The 17929-nt window shown below is 46.4% G+C and overlaps 1 protein-coding gene across 28 annotated transcripts in view; it reads left to right on the forward strand.

Annotated features, from left to right (window-relative positions):
* Nucleotides 1-17929, forward strand: part of SEPTIN6 (septin 6) — a 74853-nt gene that overhangs the window by 13755 nt on the left and 43169 nt on the right. For 27 of the 28 annotated variants that reach the window (XM_086389803.1, XM_086389812.1, XM_086389802.1 and 24 more), the window contains 2 exons: nt 4069-4183; nt 13421-13616. In XM_086389803.1, the coding sequence (XP_086245929.1) occupies nt 4069-4183; nt 13421-13616 (311 nt within the window). Of the gene's footprint in view, nt 1-3746; nt 3905-4068; nt 4184-13420; nt 13617-17929 lie in introns of those variants that run through there. The other variant, XM_086389820.1, reaches the window with a different exon arrangement.

Raw genomic sequence — 17929 nt, forward strand, 5'->3', positions numbered from 1 at the left:
AAGACACATTATTTAGATCCCACGTTCCCTAGTTCCTAGTTCTGGACACCAGATAAAAAGACAGGGAAAAAAAAGGATTCTAAAAGTTACCAGTGGCCTTCACCAAATCCAGACCAATGGTTATTTCTTTGTAATAATTCCTGACTTAAACCTTGGCCTATGGTGATAGAAAACTAATTGGGTCATCTCTTACTTTCCTGATCATTTCCCTCCCTCTTGGGAGAATTCTCTTCATCTTCCCATTCCTTACTTGTGGGCATTTCTTATATTCAATGTTTAGTTCTTTTCTCCCTGTACTGTCTCTTGAAGAACACATCCAGTTTCATACTTCTTACTCCTAAATTTGTCTCAGTCCTGAATTCTCCCTGAGCATGCAATTCCATATTGTTAAGTACATACTGGACTTCTTCGAGATGGATATGTCACCATAAAATCAAAACTATCTCATTTTCTTTAATATAGAAAATGCTTTTACAAATCCAGAAGAGAAAGACAAGCACCCATTTTAACAAAATGGGCAAAGACACGGATAGGCAACTCACATATACATAGACACAATTGCGTACACAGTTGAACAATAAAAAAATATTCACTCTCACTAATAAAATGCAAATTAAGTGACATGATGCCATTTTCCAGTGACAAAATTCATGATGGTTAAAAAGTTTCAGAAGCTCAGTGCTAGTCTAAGTATGTGTAAACAGACATGCTCACACACTGGTGTTGAAAATAGACATTTGTAATATTCTCTGTTGAATGATTTCTCAATGTGTACCGAAGTCTTTCCAATGTGTGTGCCCTTGGACCCAGCAGGGTTTAATTCTAGGAATTTAGCTTAAGGAAATAATCAGAGACTATGCAAACGTGTAAGAACATGAATTGTTACTTAAAATGGTTGCAGACTTGGAAACAGGCTAAAGGTCTAGCAGTGGGAGATGGGTTGAGAAAATGTGGTAAATTCCTACAATGGAATGTTACATGGCCAAAAAAGTATTGTTTTAGAATATACTTAATTACTCAAGAGAACATCCATACTATATTAAGTGTCAGGTTTTCAAGCCAGGTGATGAAAAGGAATGTATATACAGATTTATCCCATTTTATAAAAAAATAAAAAATAAAAAGGAGATAGAGAAAGAAGTATATAGACTATAGGGAAACACACATAAATATTAGTGGTGATTATCTCTGAAGAGTGATATTATGAGTGATTTTTATTTTCTTCTTTATAATTTTCCATATGTTTTAAAATTTCTACAGTGAACATTGATTACTCTTATAAAAATCTGATAAATGTAATTTAAAAATAATAGCTGTTTAAAATGAGAATCTTCGACTTTTCCACTAACACACCCTTTCCTGGCTTCCCTCTTTCTGCCCTTGGTGCCATCAATCCAAGCTCCCAAGCCTAGGACCTTGCAGCCTGACAGCTTTGATTGTTCCTTTACTCTCTGCCCCAACACTCATTGAGTCTCATTCTTCCTTTAGGATGGCTCTCAAATTTGTTCCTCTCTCTTGAGTCCCAAGTCAGATCAGTTCATTTCAGCCAGCATTTATTGTCACAGCGCCTGCTTGTCACTCTGCCAGTTCAGCGTTATTGGAGTCACCCCCTAATATGTCTTCCTGCCCCTGCCCTCTCTCTCCTCCCACTGATCAAGTGCCCTGCAGCTCGAATGATGTTTTGAAAACACCACTTGTGTCATGGTCCTTCCTGCTCAAAACACTCAAAATGCCCCTTTGAAACCCCATTGCCTGGGGAATAAAGGCCATGTTTTCTTCAACTATTTAGGGCACTCATAGCACTGGGCTAGGTGGGAGATAACTATGGCCATTTGAGGGGTGTTTGGTGAGGTTTTGGCAATGAACTAAATCTTCAAGAATAAGATATAGAGTCCTCCCCACTGCCCTTCACTATCTTCAGTTTGAAAATTTCCTTTCCTCACCTTTTGGCACTTGGACCAGAGGCCTTGGAGCAGTTGGAAGTTTCATGGTGCCGAATTTGGAGACAGGAAGAGGCAACCAGGGGCGATAAAATAGGCTCAGGAAACCTTGACTCTGAGTCCGTCCCAATTTCTGATCTGCTAAGTAGGGGGCTCCATCAAGAAAGCAGATGGGCTCTTAGGTTTCTGTCTCTCCTGCAGCCTTGAGGACCAAGAGTGAATGGTGGGAAACTTATATCTCTCTTTGATTGTTTTGATAAAAAGAAGGAGAAAGGGGTGAGGGAAGGCAAAGAGGGGCAGATGTAGAACAAGCCCTGAGTGATGCGGGCCACTCATGAAACTCAGCTGTCTTCAGGTACCCCTCTGGGGTCCAGAATCTACCAGCCAGGACCAAGTGATGGCATATGGTTGTCTGTTGGGAATACTCTGCTGGGAGTGTGTGGGGTGGGATGTATGAGGGTAACCATCTTGCCAGATGGCAGGCACGGGCACTCGTCCTAGCTCTTCAATGACCTGGTGACACCGAGGAGAGTTAGATCCCATGCTGGGAGGAGGGCTGTCTGGGAGCCAGTGGTGACAATGCCAGCTGCTGAAGGGCTCCCCTGCCAAAGCAGTCTGTCTGTCTCAGTGCAAAAGTTTACCCTAATGGTCTGAGTCGAAAAGCAGGGCCCGTCCAGCCTGAGAGGTGCCTGCTAGCACAGCTGGTGATGCTGGGACAGGACTCCTGGCACCTCCTGTGTCCATTTTGGATTGCTCTTGGCACCTTTCTGGGTACAGAAATCTCGGTGGACTCCACCAAACAGAAAGTCTGACTCCCTTTGTAGCCCACCCCTCCTGTCTAGCTCAGCTGTCCCCCGCTTCCCCTTTCCTCTCTGCACCCCTCCCTTGGGGCCGCCGGCACTTAGCCGGCTTCTTGAGTACAAGCAGACCCCTTCGGTCCTGCCCCCTGGCTCCTTGGAAGCCTTCCTCAGTGTGAGGTTCTCCCTGTTTTGTAGAACTGCTAACATTGAGAACCCTTGGGACCTGCAGGCAGAGCGAAGGCCCCCTGCTTTCCAGGGCTGGGAATGGCTTACCTGACCCCGATGGAGACCAGGGAACCTGGGGCAGGCTGAGGGCAGCTGTGTGTCTGGACTATCACAAAGTGTTCCATGGCATTGCCTATTGTTTGAGGGTCTGAGGGGAAGGAGAACGTCACAGTGCAGTAAGAGCTGCAGCTACAGTTGCTGGAGTGTTTATCACACTCTGTGCCCCATGCTCAGGGCTTGAAGAGCATTATCCTATCCAGTCCTCACACCAGTCCTACGAGGTAGTAACTACTACTGTCTGGTTTTACACATGCGGAGATTTCGAGAAGTTCAGTAAATTTGTCTGAGGGCAGGAGGTGGAGAATGTGGGACTCCCACTCAGACCTGCCTGATTTTTAAGCTGTATGTTGTGCCACCTTGGTTAGATCCCCAAAAGTGCCCTAGAGAGAGGAGTAATTGCTTTTTAAATTTTGATTAACTTTTTTTGGCTGCCCTGGGTCTTCGTTGCCCAGTGTGGGCTTTCTCTAGTTGTGGTCCTTGTGCTTAGTTGCCCCTTGGCATGTGGAATCTTAGTTCCCTGTCCACAGAGCAATGACTACATTGGAAGGTGGGTTCTTTAATGGTGGACCACCAGGGAAGCCCCGGAAATTGCTTTTGTGATGTTTCTTTGTCATGTTTGCTGAACACTTATATGTGTTTCAGGCTTTGTTCTAAGCTTGTTACATGTGTGTTAGCATATTGAGTCTCCCAATCACCTGTAACATAATATCGTCTCCAACAGAGTTAACCCAAGAATGGGACCCTCCGGCCCCAGTGTTCTCATCCTCTGACCCCACCCCCCCACGCCGTACAAGCTCTCTCTGTAGTTGGCTGCGTGTGAACTGTATTGACTTTCATTATGGAGCCTCAAGGATTCTGGAACCCAAGAATCCATGATTTGTAAGCTAATGGGTCATTTTGCTTTGGATCAGGAACTACTAAGGGGAGATGAGCCTGACTCCCCGAGTGTGTGTTCCTTCCTAGCACAGAGGGCGCTGGGATGGGAAAAGTGTGACCCAGGTTGCTTGTAAGCACGTCCTCATTTTCTTCCGTTTCCAAATTAGGGTGAAGGTTGCCGAACGGTCCCCCTGGCTGGACATGTGGGGTTTGACAGCTTGCCTGACCAGCTGGTGAATAAGTCAGTCAGCCAGGGCTTCTGCTTCAACATCCTGTGCGTGGGTGAGTATTTCCATAGCAGGAAATTCTATTACAGAATATGGATCCTTAATGGCTGGATGTGGCTTGGCAGGTAATTAGGTTCCGTAGTGTGTCGTTCTGATCTATTTGCAAGAGTATTTTTCCCCCTCTTCTTTTATCCCTCTGCTTGTTTTGTGAGCAGCTGGCTGTAATTACACTTTTTTCTCTGCCCAGACCAGAATGTGGGGCCATCCCTTGGGGGTGGGGGGAGCTGAGCTGTGTGACACCCACTGGAAATTCTGTGAGGGAGCTGACCAGCTCTTGTCAGGTTTGTTCTGACTGTAGAGAATAAGAGCCAGGGCAGAACTGGGAGGGAGGTAACGGCTGTGGAAAGATGCCTGCTTCCCAGCTGTGGGCAGTGGGTTGGGTCTGTCTGTTTCCTCTGCAGCCGTGCTGTGCTTGGTACAGTTTGAGCCTAAGCACAGGGACCACACAGCTGTGTGACAAGTTCTTTTATTCCCTTTAAGTGTATGTGTGCCTGGATCTTTAGTCTCAAGTGTGGGAACCATGTCTTAGTCACCTCTGCTGTGCTAATCACAGCACAAAGAGAGTTCAATGATGTACATGAAATGAATGAACGAATTATCCCTGCAGGAACCACTCACTATACTTCTCAAACACTTTCCCATGTTAGCAATTTGGGTCCTTACTAGGACTCTGGGAAGTGAACAGAGCAAATGGTATTCATAGCCTCAAGGAACAGATGAAGACCAAGAAACTCCAGAGGATAAGGGACTTACCTGAGTCCACACAGGATAAGTGGTGGAGCCATGACAAGGACCCAGGTCTGCCTGACCCTTTGTTCCTCCCACTGCTTCTGTAACCGCTTCCTGCAACACCTCTTGAGAACCCAGAAGCGTTTTGGAAACTGTCATGCTCCAACCAAACACATCTGAGGAATAGCAGTTCCCTGAAATTCTTTAAGAATCTCTCTTTAGACCTTGCTGCTGTGCTGTGCTCAGTCCTGTCCAACTCTTGGCTGAGACCTTAAATAATCCCAGATTTACAAACATGATCACACCATATAATTTTCACTATACAGTACAGTAAGGCATACCTGCATATTTTCAGTGACGTACCTCAAACCTTAATGACTGTATAAATACCATAATAATGGCAGTTTTCATGCCAATTAGAACACTCAAACACTTGCTAGTTGCCTTTTCTTATTTTCGTATAGAACTTATAGGGAGTTCATTCATGTTGAGGGTCTGAACCACAACTGAATTGCATATTTTACTCTAATGTAGTCTAAAATGATGTTTTCTAACTAAGGACATTCCTTTTTATGGGACTCTTTTATTTTTTTGTCTCCATCCCTGGCACTCCTCAGATCATTTTGTGGAGGAGAATAACTGCACCCTCAAAGACAAGCAGAAAAAACAAGGCCACTTCTACATCTGGGGGACAGGTGGTCAGCTAGGCTCACTCAGTAGCGACAAGACTCACTCCCACTGTCCAGCTCTGAAGTCTATGAGATGAAAATACATGCTTCACAGATTACTTATCAGGGGCCTGAAAATCCACATCTAAGCTGTTAATTCTTCAAATGCCAAAAGTCAACCCATGGTTATGATGAAGTTCTATTAGGAGAGGGATACAAAACAAACAGCAGCTGTGGTGATCAACATCAAGATCAAATGCCATCACATCCAATATTAGCACTGCCAGATCTTTCCCATCTTTGGCTGATGGCCAACTTATTTCACATAATATTTGATTACTGAAAAACTTCTGCACAAACATGATGGAGTCCCTTGGCATTCCTCCCAGAGCTCCGGATGACCTGTGCTGAAGTCTAGGGGATGAAAAGTGAAGGCCCACCCATGTCAACCTCTCAAACCAATTGCAGTTGGGTGGCTGGTACAGCTTTGGGAGAGCCTAAGTGTGGGGTAATTGGCCATTCAGAACACAGGCTCTCCTAGGGCCCAGAGAAAGAAGCAGCCAAGCTCCAGGCAAAGTGGGTGGGAGAAATAGTAAACCCCCACTCACCCAGGCAGTTACAACTGTAACTGCTTCACTGTGCACCTGCGGGGATAGAATTGCTCAACTGCCGGGGACAGACCCTCCAAGAGGAGAAGGGGAGAAAGGAGACCCTTACACCCAAGGAGTCACCCCTTCTCTTCCTCTCCCTACTGATGAAGTTTCAGGAAATGGCTGCCCTTGTAACTCCCCTTTTAGCCCTGCAGGTGCACCCCTTGCATGCACCTGCCCAGATTGGGTTAATTTCATTCCCCATCCCTGATCCACAAAAGCCTGCAACTCATACATCCCCGTCTCTGGCTGGGCTCCCAAGCCTGTCCTTGCTCTGAGAACCCACATTTTGGCCCTAAGTCACGAGTGGCTTACAGTGGCTCTTCGGCTGCCATCTCAGCCTGGCCATGGGGCGGGGTGCTGTTGCTGACTTGGTGAAGGGTCCATGGCTTGGCCGCTGAAGGTGATTGTTTCTCTCACAGAACCTTCAGTGACCATACTTTCATGCCTACTGCCTGTGCATAACGGTCAGTTTTACTCCCTTAATGATGGCTAGAAAACCATTTTGTTTGCATAGGGTATGTTTCCCCAAAGGATTTTCTTTTCTTTTCTGATCAGGCATTTTAAATAAATATTAAGTAAATGTAAAATTATGCTAACCCCAGCCTCGGTTATTAACAGAGACCTAGGATATTTTTATCACTGCTGCTAAGTTGCTTCAGCCGTGTCCAACTCTGTGCTACCCCATAGATGGCAGCCAACCAGGCTCCTCCGTCCCTGGGATTCTCCAGGCAAGAATACTGGAGTGGGTTGCCATTTCCTTCTCCAGCTTTTTTTTTTTAATCACAGCAGTGTTTATCTGGTGCTAGGCTCTGATCTGAAATTAACCCAATCTGGGCAGGTGCATGCAAGGGGTGCACCCGCAGGGCTAAAAGGGGAGTTACTAGTTACTCTGCCAGCAGCAGAGTGAGTACCCTACACGCATATGTGCACATGTGTGTGATGAAAACAGGCTTCCCTGGTGGGTGGCTCAGACAGTAAAGAATCTGCCTGCAGGAGACCTGGGTTCAATCCCTGGGTCAGGAAGCTCCCCTGGAGAAGGGAATGGCTACCCACTCCAGTATGGAATTGAGAGGGAGAATTTTTATGAATCAAGAGCATAGTCTTTATGCAAGGGCCCTGATAATAACATCTACGATTATTTTTAGAGGGCCAGGCACATGGTGTGAGCATATTATGTCTCCTTTCCAACAGTTGACAATAAATACAATAATTACTGAATGGGGTGAGATTCCCCTCCCCCTCTAAAAAATCTACTAGTCCCTTAGCTTTAGAAATCACTAGGATCCCAGGATTCTAGATATAGTACAGGAAGCCTTGGAGGAACCACTTGAGTCAGCAGTGCAAACATTCGACTGGGAAGGAACCCCAAAGAGATTCAACCCTCTGAATGTGCCAGCAACAGAGAATGCCTGTGAAGAGCACAAAGGATCATAATGATAATATTTACTTTGAAGCTGCTCAGGATTCCAGGCTCAACTGGGCTCTGTTGAACTTGGGGGGAAGAAAACATACAAGAGAAGCAGGATTGAGGTTCTGCAGAAGGAGGGGAAGGGCAACTAGCATTCTCTCAAGGTCAGGGGCTGATGGTTTCAGCCCACCGTCTCTGGGAGAGGCAGCTGTCCACTTGTCTAAGAAAGGCTGCCAGTGATAGTGTGCTGGTCAGCATCGAGCAGTCCACTCTCAGGAGAAACATTGCCATCTTTTATAGCATCTGCTGGTTTCCCAGCTGTCATTATTCTCACCATGCTGCTGCTGCTGCTAAGTTTCACCATAGCTGGTTTTAAACTGCCAACTTGACGTCACTGCATGCAGGCTTGGGAAGAGCTGCAGGAAACCGGGCAAGCAGGCTCCAGCACACCACTGTTTGCCAGGTCTCTGCAAGATGAGGAAGGCATAGAGACAAGGTCACAGAGCCAGGCAGGACCCTGTCCCCGTCCATAGGCTCCCTTGGCCAACAGGAGTTCCTGGAGAGTTTCCTTTTGGACACCTCCTGGTTGAACTCAAAAACATCTCTCTTGGCTTTTTCCAACATTCGGAGCCAGAAGAGACAAGCTCCATGCGACTGAGTTCCATGCCAACAGAGATTGTGGCTGTCCTGTTCATTGCTCTATCCCCAGCTACTAAATCTGTGCCTGGCTCCTATTAGAGGCTCTAAAGATTTGTTGACTGACTGAGTGAACCAGCATATCGCACCTATTGGACACTGGAGCATATATGGGTTCCAGTGTCAGACTGCCTGCAGTCAAATGCGGGCATTGTCACATCCTACTTTTGTGACCCTGGGTCAGTTTCTTCCTCCACATTTTATAGATGAGGAAAGTGAGGTGCAGAGAGACTGAAGAGCAGGGGCAGATGCACGCAGATAGGAAGTGATTTGGTTAACTCATGGGTAAATTAAGGACAAATAGTATGGGCCTTAAGAAGCATCACTATGAATAAAGCTAGTGAAGGTGATGGAATTCCAGTTGAGCTATTTCACATCCTAGAAAATGATGCTGTGAAAGTGCTGCGCTCAATATGCCAGCAAATTTGGAAAACTCAGCAGTGTCCACCGGACTGGAAAAGATCAGTTTTCATTTCAATCCCTAAGAAAGGCACTGCCAAAGAATGCTCAAACTACCGCACAATTGCACTCAACTCACACGCTAGCAAAGTAATGCTCAAAATTCTCCAAGCCAGGCTTCAACAGTACATGAACTGAGAACTGACAGATGCTCAAGCTGCATTTAGAAAAGGCAGAGGAACCAAAGATCAAATTGCCAACATCTGCTGGATCATAGGAAAAGCAGCAAGAGTTCCAGAAAAGCACCTACTTCTGCTTCATTGACTATGCCAAAGCCATTGACTGTGTGGATCACAACAAACTGTGAAAATTCTTAAAGAGATGGGAATACCAGACCACCTGACCTGCTTCCTGAGAAATCTGTATGAAAGTCAAGAAGCAACAGTTAAAACCAGACACGGATCAATGGTTGGTTCAAAATTGGGAAAGGAGTTCATCAAGGCTGTATATTGTCACCCTGCTTATTTAACATATGCAGAGTACATCATGTGAAATGCCAGGCTGGATGAAGCACAAGCTGGAATCAAGATTGCCGGGAGAAATATCAACAGCCTCAGATATGCAGATGACACCACCCTTATGGCAGAAAGCAAAGAAGAACTAAAGAGCCTCTTGATGAAAGTGAACAAAGAGAGAGTGAAAAAGCTGGCTCTAAACTCAACACTCAGAAAACTAAGATCATAACATCCGGTCCCATCACTTCATGGCAAATAGATGGGGAAACGATGTAAACAGTGACAGACTTTATTTTTGGGGCTCCAAAACCACTACAGATGGTGATTGCAGCCATGAAATTAAAAGACGCTTGCTCCTTTGAAGAAAAGCTATGACCAACCTAGACAAAGTTATTAAAAAGCAGAGAGACAGTACTTTGCCAATAAAGGTCTATCTAGCCAAAGCTATGGTTTTTCCAGTCGTCATGTATGGATGTGAGAGTTGGGCCATAAAGAAAGCTGAGCACCGAAGAATTGATGCTTTTGAACTGTGGTGTTGGAGAAAACTCTTGAGAGTCCCATGGACGGCAAGGAGATCCAACCAGTCAATCCTAAAGGAAATCAGTCCTGAATATTCATTGGAAGGACTGATGCTGAAGCTGAAGCTCCAATACTTTGGCTACCTGATGCAAAGAACCAACTCATTGGAAAAGACCCTGATGCTGGGAAGGATTGAAGGCAGGAGAAGGGGATGACAGAGGATGAGGTGGTTGGATGGCATCACCAACTCAATGGACATGAGTTTGAGCAAGCTCCGGAAGTGGGTGATGGACAGAGAAGCCTGGTGTGCTGCAGTCCATGGGGTCACAAAGAGTCGGCCACGACTGAGCTACTGGACTGAAACTGAATGCACAGGCTTATTTGGGGGAATACAGAGGAAAATATATGTAAGGTATTTATTTTCAGTGGTGTCCACATAAGCAGGTGCTCCCGAAGCAATAACTTTTATTATTACTACTTGAACCTGCTTGTTTTATGGAAAAAGAGACTGGAATCCAGAAAAGGGGGAAGGGCTCAGTTTAGGTGACACAGTCATTTAGTGATAACCCGCCTGGGACTCTGCATTTAATCACTTGCAACAACTGAATTGCACAAGGTACCAGAGGATGCAAACATTAATTGCAGATGAGGAAAAGCGTTAAGCTTTTCGTTGTCACAGTGGTGTTGAACTCAGGGTAGAGAGGTCAACACCAGACTATCCCAAGGAATATAGTTTGAAAAAGCAGATTTCATATTCCATGTTTTAAAATGAAATCTTGAAAAAAAAATCTAGTGTTTCCAGGTTCCTATCTACATTAAGCCAATTGAGAGGAAATCCTCTCTACTGGTGGAGATGACTTAAAAAGGGTTAAGAAAGCCTGCTGTCCACTCTTGAGGAGGGAGGAGGAGAGAGAAATTGATCCCTGGGGACTCCTCAGGTTTCCTGCTGGAATGTAACGGCCAAGTCCCCACCTTTCTGCAGGGGCGTGGAATCTGCTGACCTGATGTGAGTTAGGCTCCCCTCCCATCCTCAATGCTCAGCCCAGGACAGCATCCCAGGCTTAGGCTGGGTCTGTGCCAGCCATGGAGAGGGAGAGAGTTCCTCGCCCCCACCAGTTTCCACATTGATGGCAACCTGGGTGGGAGCACTGAGAGCAATGGGACCAGTTCTTGATTTTCTGCCCTCTTCTCGTGTTGCAATTCATCACAATTCCCTAGACACCCGCTGGGTCTTTTCTTCCAGACACTCATCATTGAGTGTCTAATTTCCACAGCCCTTTTGCGCTGGCAGGGATCCGGATGGTCATTTTCCCTGTTGCCCTGCCCTGCCCAGCCCGCCCAGCCTCCCTTTCTCCAGCTGCACAAATAGGGTGGGCCCCTCCCTCTGCTTACTGCTCCTGAGGGCTCTGTGTGAGCCTCTGCTGGGCACTCCAGGGAGTCCTAGAAGCTGCCCATGCCCTGCTCTCAGAGAAGTCTTAGGATCAGGGAGTCAGGGGCCAGCTCTGGGTGCTGGGGAGACAGGGCCTACCACGTCTCAGGCCATTCAGCAGAGAGCTCACGGAACAGGAGAAAGGGTCTGAAAGTGGGGATGTAGAGGGACGATTTATTACGCATGAACAAAGAGGGGCTAAAATGTAGCTTGAGCCTCAGTGCCCGAGGGAAGGTGAGTTAGGGGGAGGAGCCACCCTGGTTTCCCAGCTCAGAGGTGCTGGCCTCTTTACAGTGGAGCTGCGCCCCACTTAGGGCGGGGAGGCGGATGTTGTGTGCCATTGCTCTGCTAAGTCTTCCACCTCCCATGGCAGAGGCCCCTCACCTCGCCAAATTTTTCTGGGGACGCAAATACTTCTGGTGCTCTTAGGGACGGAAAGAAAGGGCCTCTTTTGAGAGAGTGTTTGCTGCTAATAGGTATAGCAGATCCTGGCTGGAAATGTGATCTGTGTGAGGAACATTTCCCTGCACCCCGGCACTCAACCGCATTAGTCAGACCTGGCTATGAAATCGGGCTGGGGGGCCGGGTAGCCAGGCTGAGTTGAATGTTCTCCTTGTTTTCCCTCTCTGTCTCACCAATCTCTCCACAAAGAGAGCGCTCAGCAGAGACAGATTTTTTTTCTTAATTTATTAGTTTTTAATTGAAGGATAATTACAATGTTGTGTTAGTTTCTGCCCTACATCAGTATGGATTGGCCATAGGTATACATATGTCCCCTCCCTCTTGAGCCTCTCTCCCACCTCCCACCCCATCCCACCCCTCTAGGTTATCACAGAGCCCTGGTTTGAGTTCCCTGAGTTATACAGCGAATTCCCACTGGCCACCTATTTTACATATATTGGTATATATGTTTCCATGCTACTCTGCATTCAGCCTACCCTCTCCTTTCTGCCACTACCCACCCCCACCCCCCACCATGTCCATAAGTCTATTCCCTGTCTGTGAGAGACAAATATTTTTAAAAGCACCTCCTGTATTCATAGCTCATTATTCGGGATGAAAGAGGTTTGCAAGATGCAAAGCTAGACACACCCAGAGGGTGGAGGAGAGATGGACCATTTATGGGTTATGGGTTGAGCAGCTATAACTCCAGCCCTGGACTGCCCTGGAGACAGTGCTGTGGGTCACAAAGAGGGATGTGTCAGGCCAGGATTTGCCCAGGGCAAACCCATTCCCACCCCCCACCCCACTGCTCCCCATCCGGAAGACCTGTCAATTCTTACATCTCAAGGGATGGGAGCAGGGAAGGGGAGCAGAGGGGTGATGGTAGCGGGGCAGCCCAGGTCTCCAAAGCGCAGTCCTTGGCTCCTGGCAGTGGCTTAACATCCGTTGCGGCTCTTGGCTCTCAGGAATAACCTCCAAGAACCTTCACCAGTCCCCACAGCCCTGCCCCCACTCCCTAGTGTGAAAGCCAAGACTTTGAAATTCCAGTGGTTGAATTTATTAGTATCCTGAAGCCTGTTAGTTAAACAAACAAATGACTGGCTTGTTTGAAATCTGAAGGGAAGGATAATTTGTGGCCTGCTGAATTCCCTCCCCATTAGCTAAAAATGGTCTCCCCACTGGGATGTCCATCCCCTGCTGTCTGGGTCTGGCAGGGAATGGCGGGGTGGTGCTGAGAGGAGAAAATATTTATTTGAGGAGGGACTTCTGTCCCTTCTTTTAAACTTGAAGATAGCCCTTAAATTTTTCTTATCAAAGCTATACAAGTTCCTTGTAGAAAACTGGGACAATAGAGAAAAGCATAAAGAAGGAAGTGAAAACCACACACAACCCCACCACCCAGACATGACTATTTGGTAAGAGTACACTGTATGCCCTTCCAGTCTTTTCCTAGGCATGATTCTGCCTCTCCATCACCGCCTTTTAACACGGTTTCTTTTTCTGAGTGTAAAAACAATGCATGCTCAATTTTCAAATAGTACAAAAACATGAAGACTAAAAGGAAAATTACCCCCATTTCACTATCCTGAGATGACTACCGCTAATACGTTGCTGCAGTTCCTTAGACTCCTATTCACTTAACTGAGATCACCTAGTCCATCTAGTTCTAGGTGCTCTTCACTTAGTGTCTTACTGTGTATAGTCTTCCATGTCAGTGAATACACAACCGAAATATGCGTGAATGCATCACCATTCATTCTTTCATTTTTCAGGAGAGACAGGTTTGGGCAAGTCCACCCTCATGGACACCCTGTTCAACACCAAGTTCGAGGGGGAGCCAGCCACCCACACACAGCCAGGTGTCCAGCTCCGGTCCAATACCTATGACCTTCAAGAGAGCAACGTGGGGCTAAAGCTGACAATTGTTAGCACGGTGGGCTTCGGGGACCAGATCAACAAGGAGGACAGGTAAGGGAGGCAGTGGAGTGGAGAGGCGGGTGGGAAGCCCACGGGGAGGAGTTCACCACTAGGTTCTTGCCAAACCTCCTGTCAAATGACACAGGCTGTCAGCAGAGAGCTCACTAGCGCCGCCTTCCGCTGGGGTTCCTGTCTATTTCAGTGCTCTACTCCACATGCTCTGCTGAAAGGAGAATGTCTTTCTCCTTCATTCAGCAAACATTTATTGAGTTCCTACCTTGTGCCAGGTACTGCCATGCTCTAACAATCTAAAGAAGAATGACCTTGTCTCTGACCTCGAGGCAGTCACAGGGAAGCTTGGTCTTAAATCAACAAGTTCCTTTGAGCATGACCTCCTCTGTAAAGGACAGGGTACAATGTTAAATGAGAACGGGAAGGAGAGAACAGTCAGCTCCACTCAGGGCAGGGTGTGGGGTGGGGAAGGGGGTGGGGAGAGGGGTGTTCAGGGAGGCCTGCACAGAGGAGGTGTGCCTGACCTGGCCTTTGACGGGTGAATGATTTTGCTGGACAGACAAGGGAAGTTTGGAAAGGACATTCCAGGGAGGTACAACAGCTTGTATGAAGGCAAGGGCTGTGGAAGACCATGGCATACTCTAGGGGACTGCACTTGTTCTGTTTGGCTAGACCAGGGGTGAAGCTAGTGAAGGTTGTTTCAGGACCGCCACTTGCCCACGACCCTCCAAAGCCCTGGAACTAATTTCTAGTCATTGTGTTGTTTGCTCTTTCTTGGAGGGCCCTTCAAATCATATAAGCTTAGGTCCCCGTGATAGCCACTCTGTCCCTGGGCTGGTGCTTGGCATCAACTGGGGGAAAAGTAAGGGGAGATGAGCCTGAAGAGGTAAGAAGGGGCCGGATCATGGAGGGGTTAATAGAATATGTGGATATGGGGCCACTGAAAAGCTCTATAAAGTAGAATGATGTGGTTGGACTGGCCTTTGAAGAAGGGGCTTTGGGATAGTATGGACATGGGCTGGAGAGCAGGAAGACCAACTAGGAGACTGTTGGACCAATTTGATGGAGGCCGGCGGTGAAACAGGGAAGAAGAGACAGTTGGGGTAACTGTTGGGTAGGTAAACTCAAGAGGACTTGGTAGAGAGGCTTGGTGTGAGGTCGGGAAGGCAAAAGAAGAACCTAGAATAAGGCTGAGATTTCTGGCTTTGGAGAGTGGACAGATGGTGTTGGCATTCAGAAAGAGGAACTCAAATAGAACCAGGTTTAAAAAGAACCAGCTCTGTTTTGGACACTGCGCTTGAGATGCCCGTGGCCTGTTGGGAGAGGAGGTGCCCTTAATTGGTTGGCAGCTGAATGTGCAGGGTTTCGAGGTGAGGAAAGGGTCTGTGCTGGCAAAAGACTTGGGTTATCAAGGTAGAGGGACTGTGTTCCAGCCGGAGAAATATGTAAGATCATCCAGGGAGTGGAGTTGAGCGAGGTGAACACTGGGCTAAAAACAAAAGCCTGGGGATGTTAAGTCAGCAGATGGAGGAAAAGACATCCTTGAAAGAGACTGAGCTGGAATAAGCAAAGAGGTGGGAGGAGAGACTGTGGGTGGTTGAAAATGGTGTGCCAGGGAGGTCTGGAACGAGGCTCAGATGAGGACAGGATGAGGGCTGGGTTGAGGTGGGAAGGGGTCAGACACCATCTGCATTTAACTAAAAATCACATGTAATCCCACATGCTCTTCACAGAAAAGGTCATTCATCATTTTGAGCAAAGTGTCTGCTCATCCTTTGAGAATCCCCTTGCTTCTTAGCAAATTTGTATCCCAAATTTTTCTGTCTTTCCCTTAAAATAACAACAGCCGGACTCATTTCCTTATAATGAATAGATATATTTAGCTCCTTAAGATTTGAACTGAATTCTGTTTTCCATTTGCAATTCTAGATGAAGGACACCTCTGCTTTTTATAGGCTTGCTTATTGTGCTAATCTTGTTTGGGGGAGAATAAAAAGGGGATATTTGGGTCACAATATGAGTGATTAATCTCAGCTGCAGATTGCTCAGCATCTTCTCAATTAAATATCTTATGGTTCTCAGTAACATACGTTTGACACGCCAAACATTGGAAAATGTCTGGATAATGATGGTTTGGGAGGGCTGAACTGATAGAACCCCTTAGAGGCTAATCTGCTTCTTTTATATTTTTAGTATGCTTACTGTTTTTCTTAATTATAAGTATGATACATGCTTATATCGAATAACACAAACTCGAATAAGTAGAAATGAGACGCCTCTGGGAAATGGGCTGGGGAACAGGAGTAGAGTGAGTCCCACTCCATTCTGACAAGGCCACGAAGGGATAGATAGGTCAGTGCAGCTGCACTAAAATAGAGCATCAGAAAGCCCTGCTTTACCAGGATGCGGAGGTAAACTGAGAAGAGCAGGGACTAAGGCTAGAGCCTGGGGAAAGCCACTATTTTTTAAGAAAAAGAACCATAAACTGGACTTCATTAATATTAAAAAGATTCACAATATTAAGGAATTGAGAAGACATGTCACAGACAGGGAGAAAACATTTGCAAATCATATGTCTTATAAAGGACTTGTAACCAGAGTATTTTAAGAAAGCTTGCTTTTCCAAAATAAGACAACAACCCAATTAAACAAGTGAGCAAAAGTTCTGAATACACATTTCACCAAAGGATATACATGCATGATTCATAAAAACATCAAAAGATGCTCAACATCATTAGCCATTCAAGAAATGCAAATCAAAGCCACAACGAGTTATCACTTCACACCCACTAGAATGGCTATAACCAAAAAATAGAAAACAACAAGTATGGGTGAGGATGTGGAGAAATCAGAACCCTCATGACACTTCGGAAAAGAGTGTGGGAGTCTCTTCAGAAGTTAAACACAAGCTTGTCATAAAAGCCAGCAAGAGCACTCCTAAGTATATATCCACGGGAAATGGAAATGGGAAGGCTACCACTTGAAAGACGCTGGAGCAAAAGGAACTGGAGGGGGAGACAGAGCACAGGCTGGAAAAACGGGGTGTGCTTAGGAACCTAGGCTTTGGGCTCTGACAGAGCTGGGTTTGGCCCCATCCTGCTACCTATTAATTCAGGGATGTTGCACGGGATGTGTTTTGTTCAGGTCTCAGCCTATCTATCCATAACCAGTGTTGTGGTTCTTATGATTGCAAGATACCCTCAGTAATAACCATCAGGGAACTTGAAGGGGAAAAGGAGTTTATTACTCACAGGTCCTGGAAAGGAGAAGGCATACCTGGGGCCACACAGCAAGGTCGAGGGTCAAGGATAGAGAAAGAGAGAGAGGACCTGGGCCAGGGGTTCTGATTTCCCTGGGATCAAGGGTGGGTGAGGTTGGGTGGCCTGTAGTTTTGCAGGCTTGCTCTTTATTGGTGAATTTAAAACGTGAGAGAGAAAACAAGTGGCTCAAATGGTCAATTATAGAAATTCACCAAGATCTTTAAAACAAAGAAGCCTGTGGTGGAGGGGTGAGGGGGTGGGGAAGGCTCGTTCCTTATCTTTCTGTGGCTGGCAATGTGTTTATTCGAGATAGCCGTCCTTGAGGTAATGTCTTATTGAAGTGGATGCCTCTGAAATCAAAGCTTAAATCAGGCACTTGAGTTACAAAAAAATGCAAGTTACAACTGTCAGGGCTCACACGACAACTCGGCACACATTCTTTTTTGTAAGTATTTTTGGCAGTGCTGGCTCTGCTGAGCTCAGGCTTTCTCTAGTTGCAGTGAGTGGGGTCTACTCTCTAGTCGCGGTGGCTTCTCTTGTTGCAGAGCACGGGCTTCAGAGCACAGGCTCAGTAGTTGGCAGCTTACAGGCATATGGAATCTTCCTGGACCAGGGATCAAACCCATGTCTCCTGCATTGGCAGATGGGTTCTTAACCACTGGACCACCAGGGAAGTCTGGCACTTAAATTCTTCATGCCTCAGTTTTCTGTAAAGAGGAGATGATGATAATACTAATATCTAGGGTTGGAGTCAGGACCCTGCGAGCTGCCCTGGAGACACGAAGCTGTGTGACTGGGATCTCCAGGCAGGCAAGCTGAGGCCTGGCTGATTCTGGAGTCACGTAGGGGTTGTCAGGGTATCAGCATGGATGGTGTGACTTTAAAAAAAAAAAAACAACTAATATCTACCTAGAGGGTGATGGGTGAGGCATACTCCACATGTAAGAAATGCTTAAACAGCACAGGGTAACTAATGAACAGAAGATATTATTATGATCATGACTTTTATTGGTAGAAGAATCAAGGGAGAGTTGTATCATGTAGCATATGGGAGGATATGATAAATAGTGTCCAGGAAGATAAAAGCTGAAA

This window comes from Bos grunniens, chromosome X (assembly GCF_055505025.1).
Source record: "Bos grunniens cultivar Pamir isolate PY7600 chromosome X, Bosgru_T2T1.0, whole genome shotgun sequence".
NCBI classification, from domain to species: domain Eukaryota; kingdom Metazoa; phylum Chordata; class Mammalia; order Artiodactyla; family Bovidae; genus Bos; species Bos grunniens.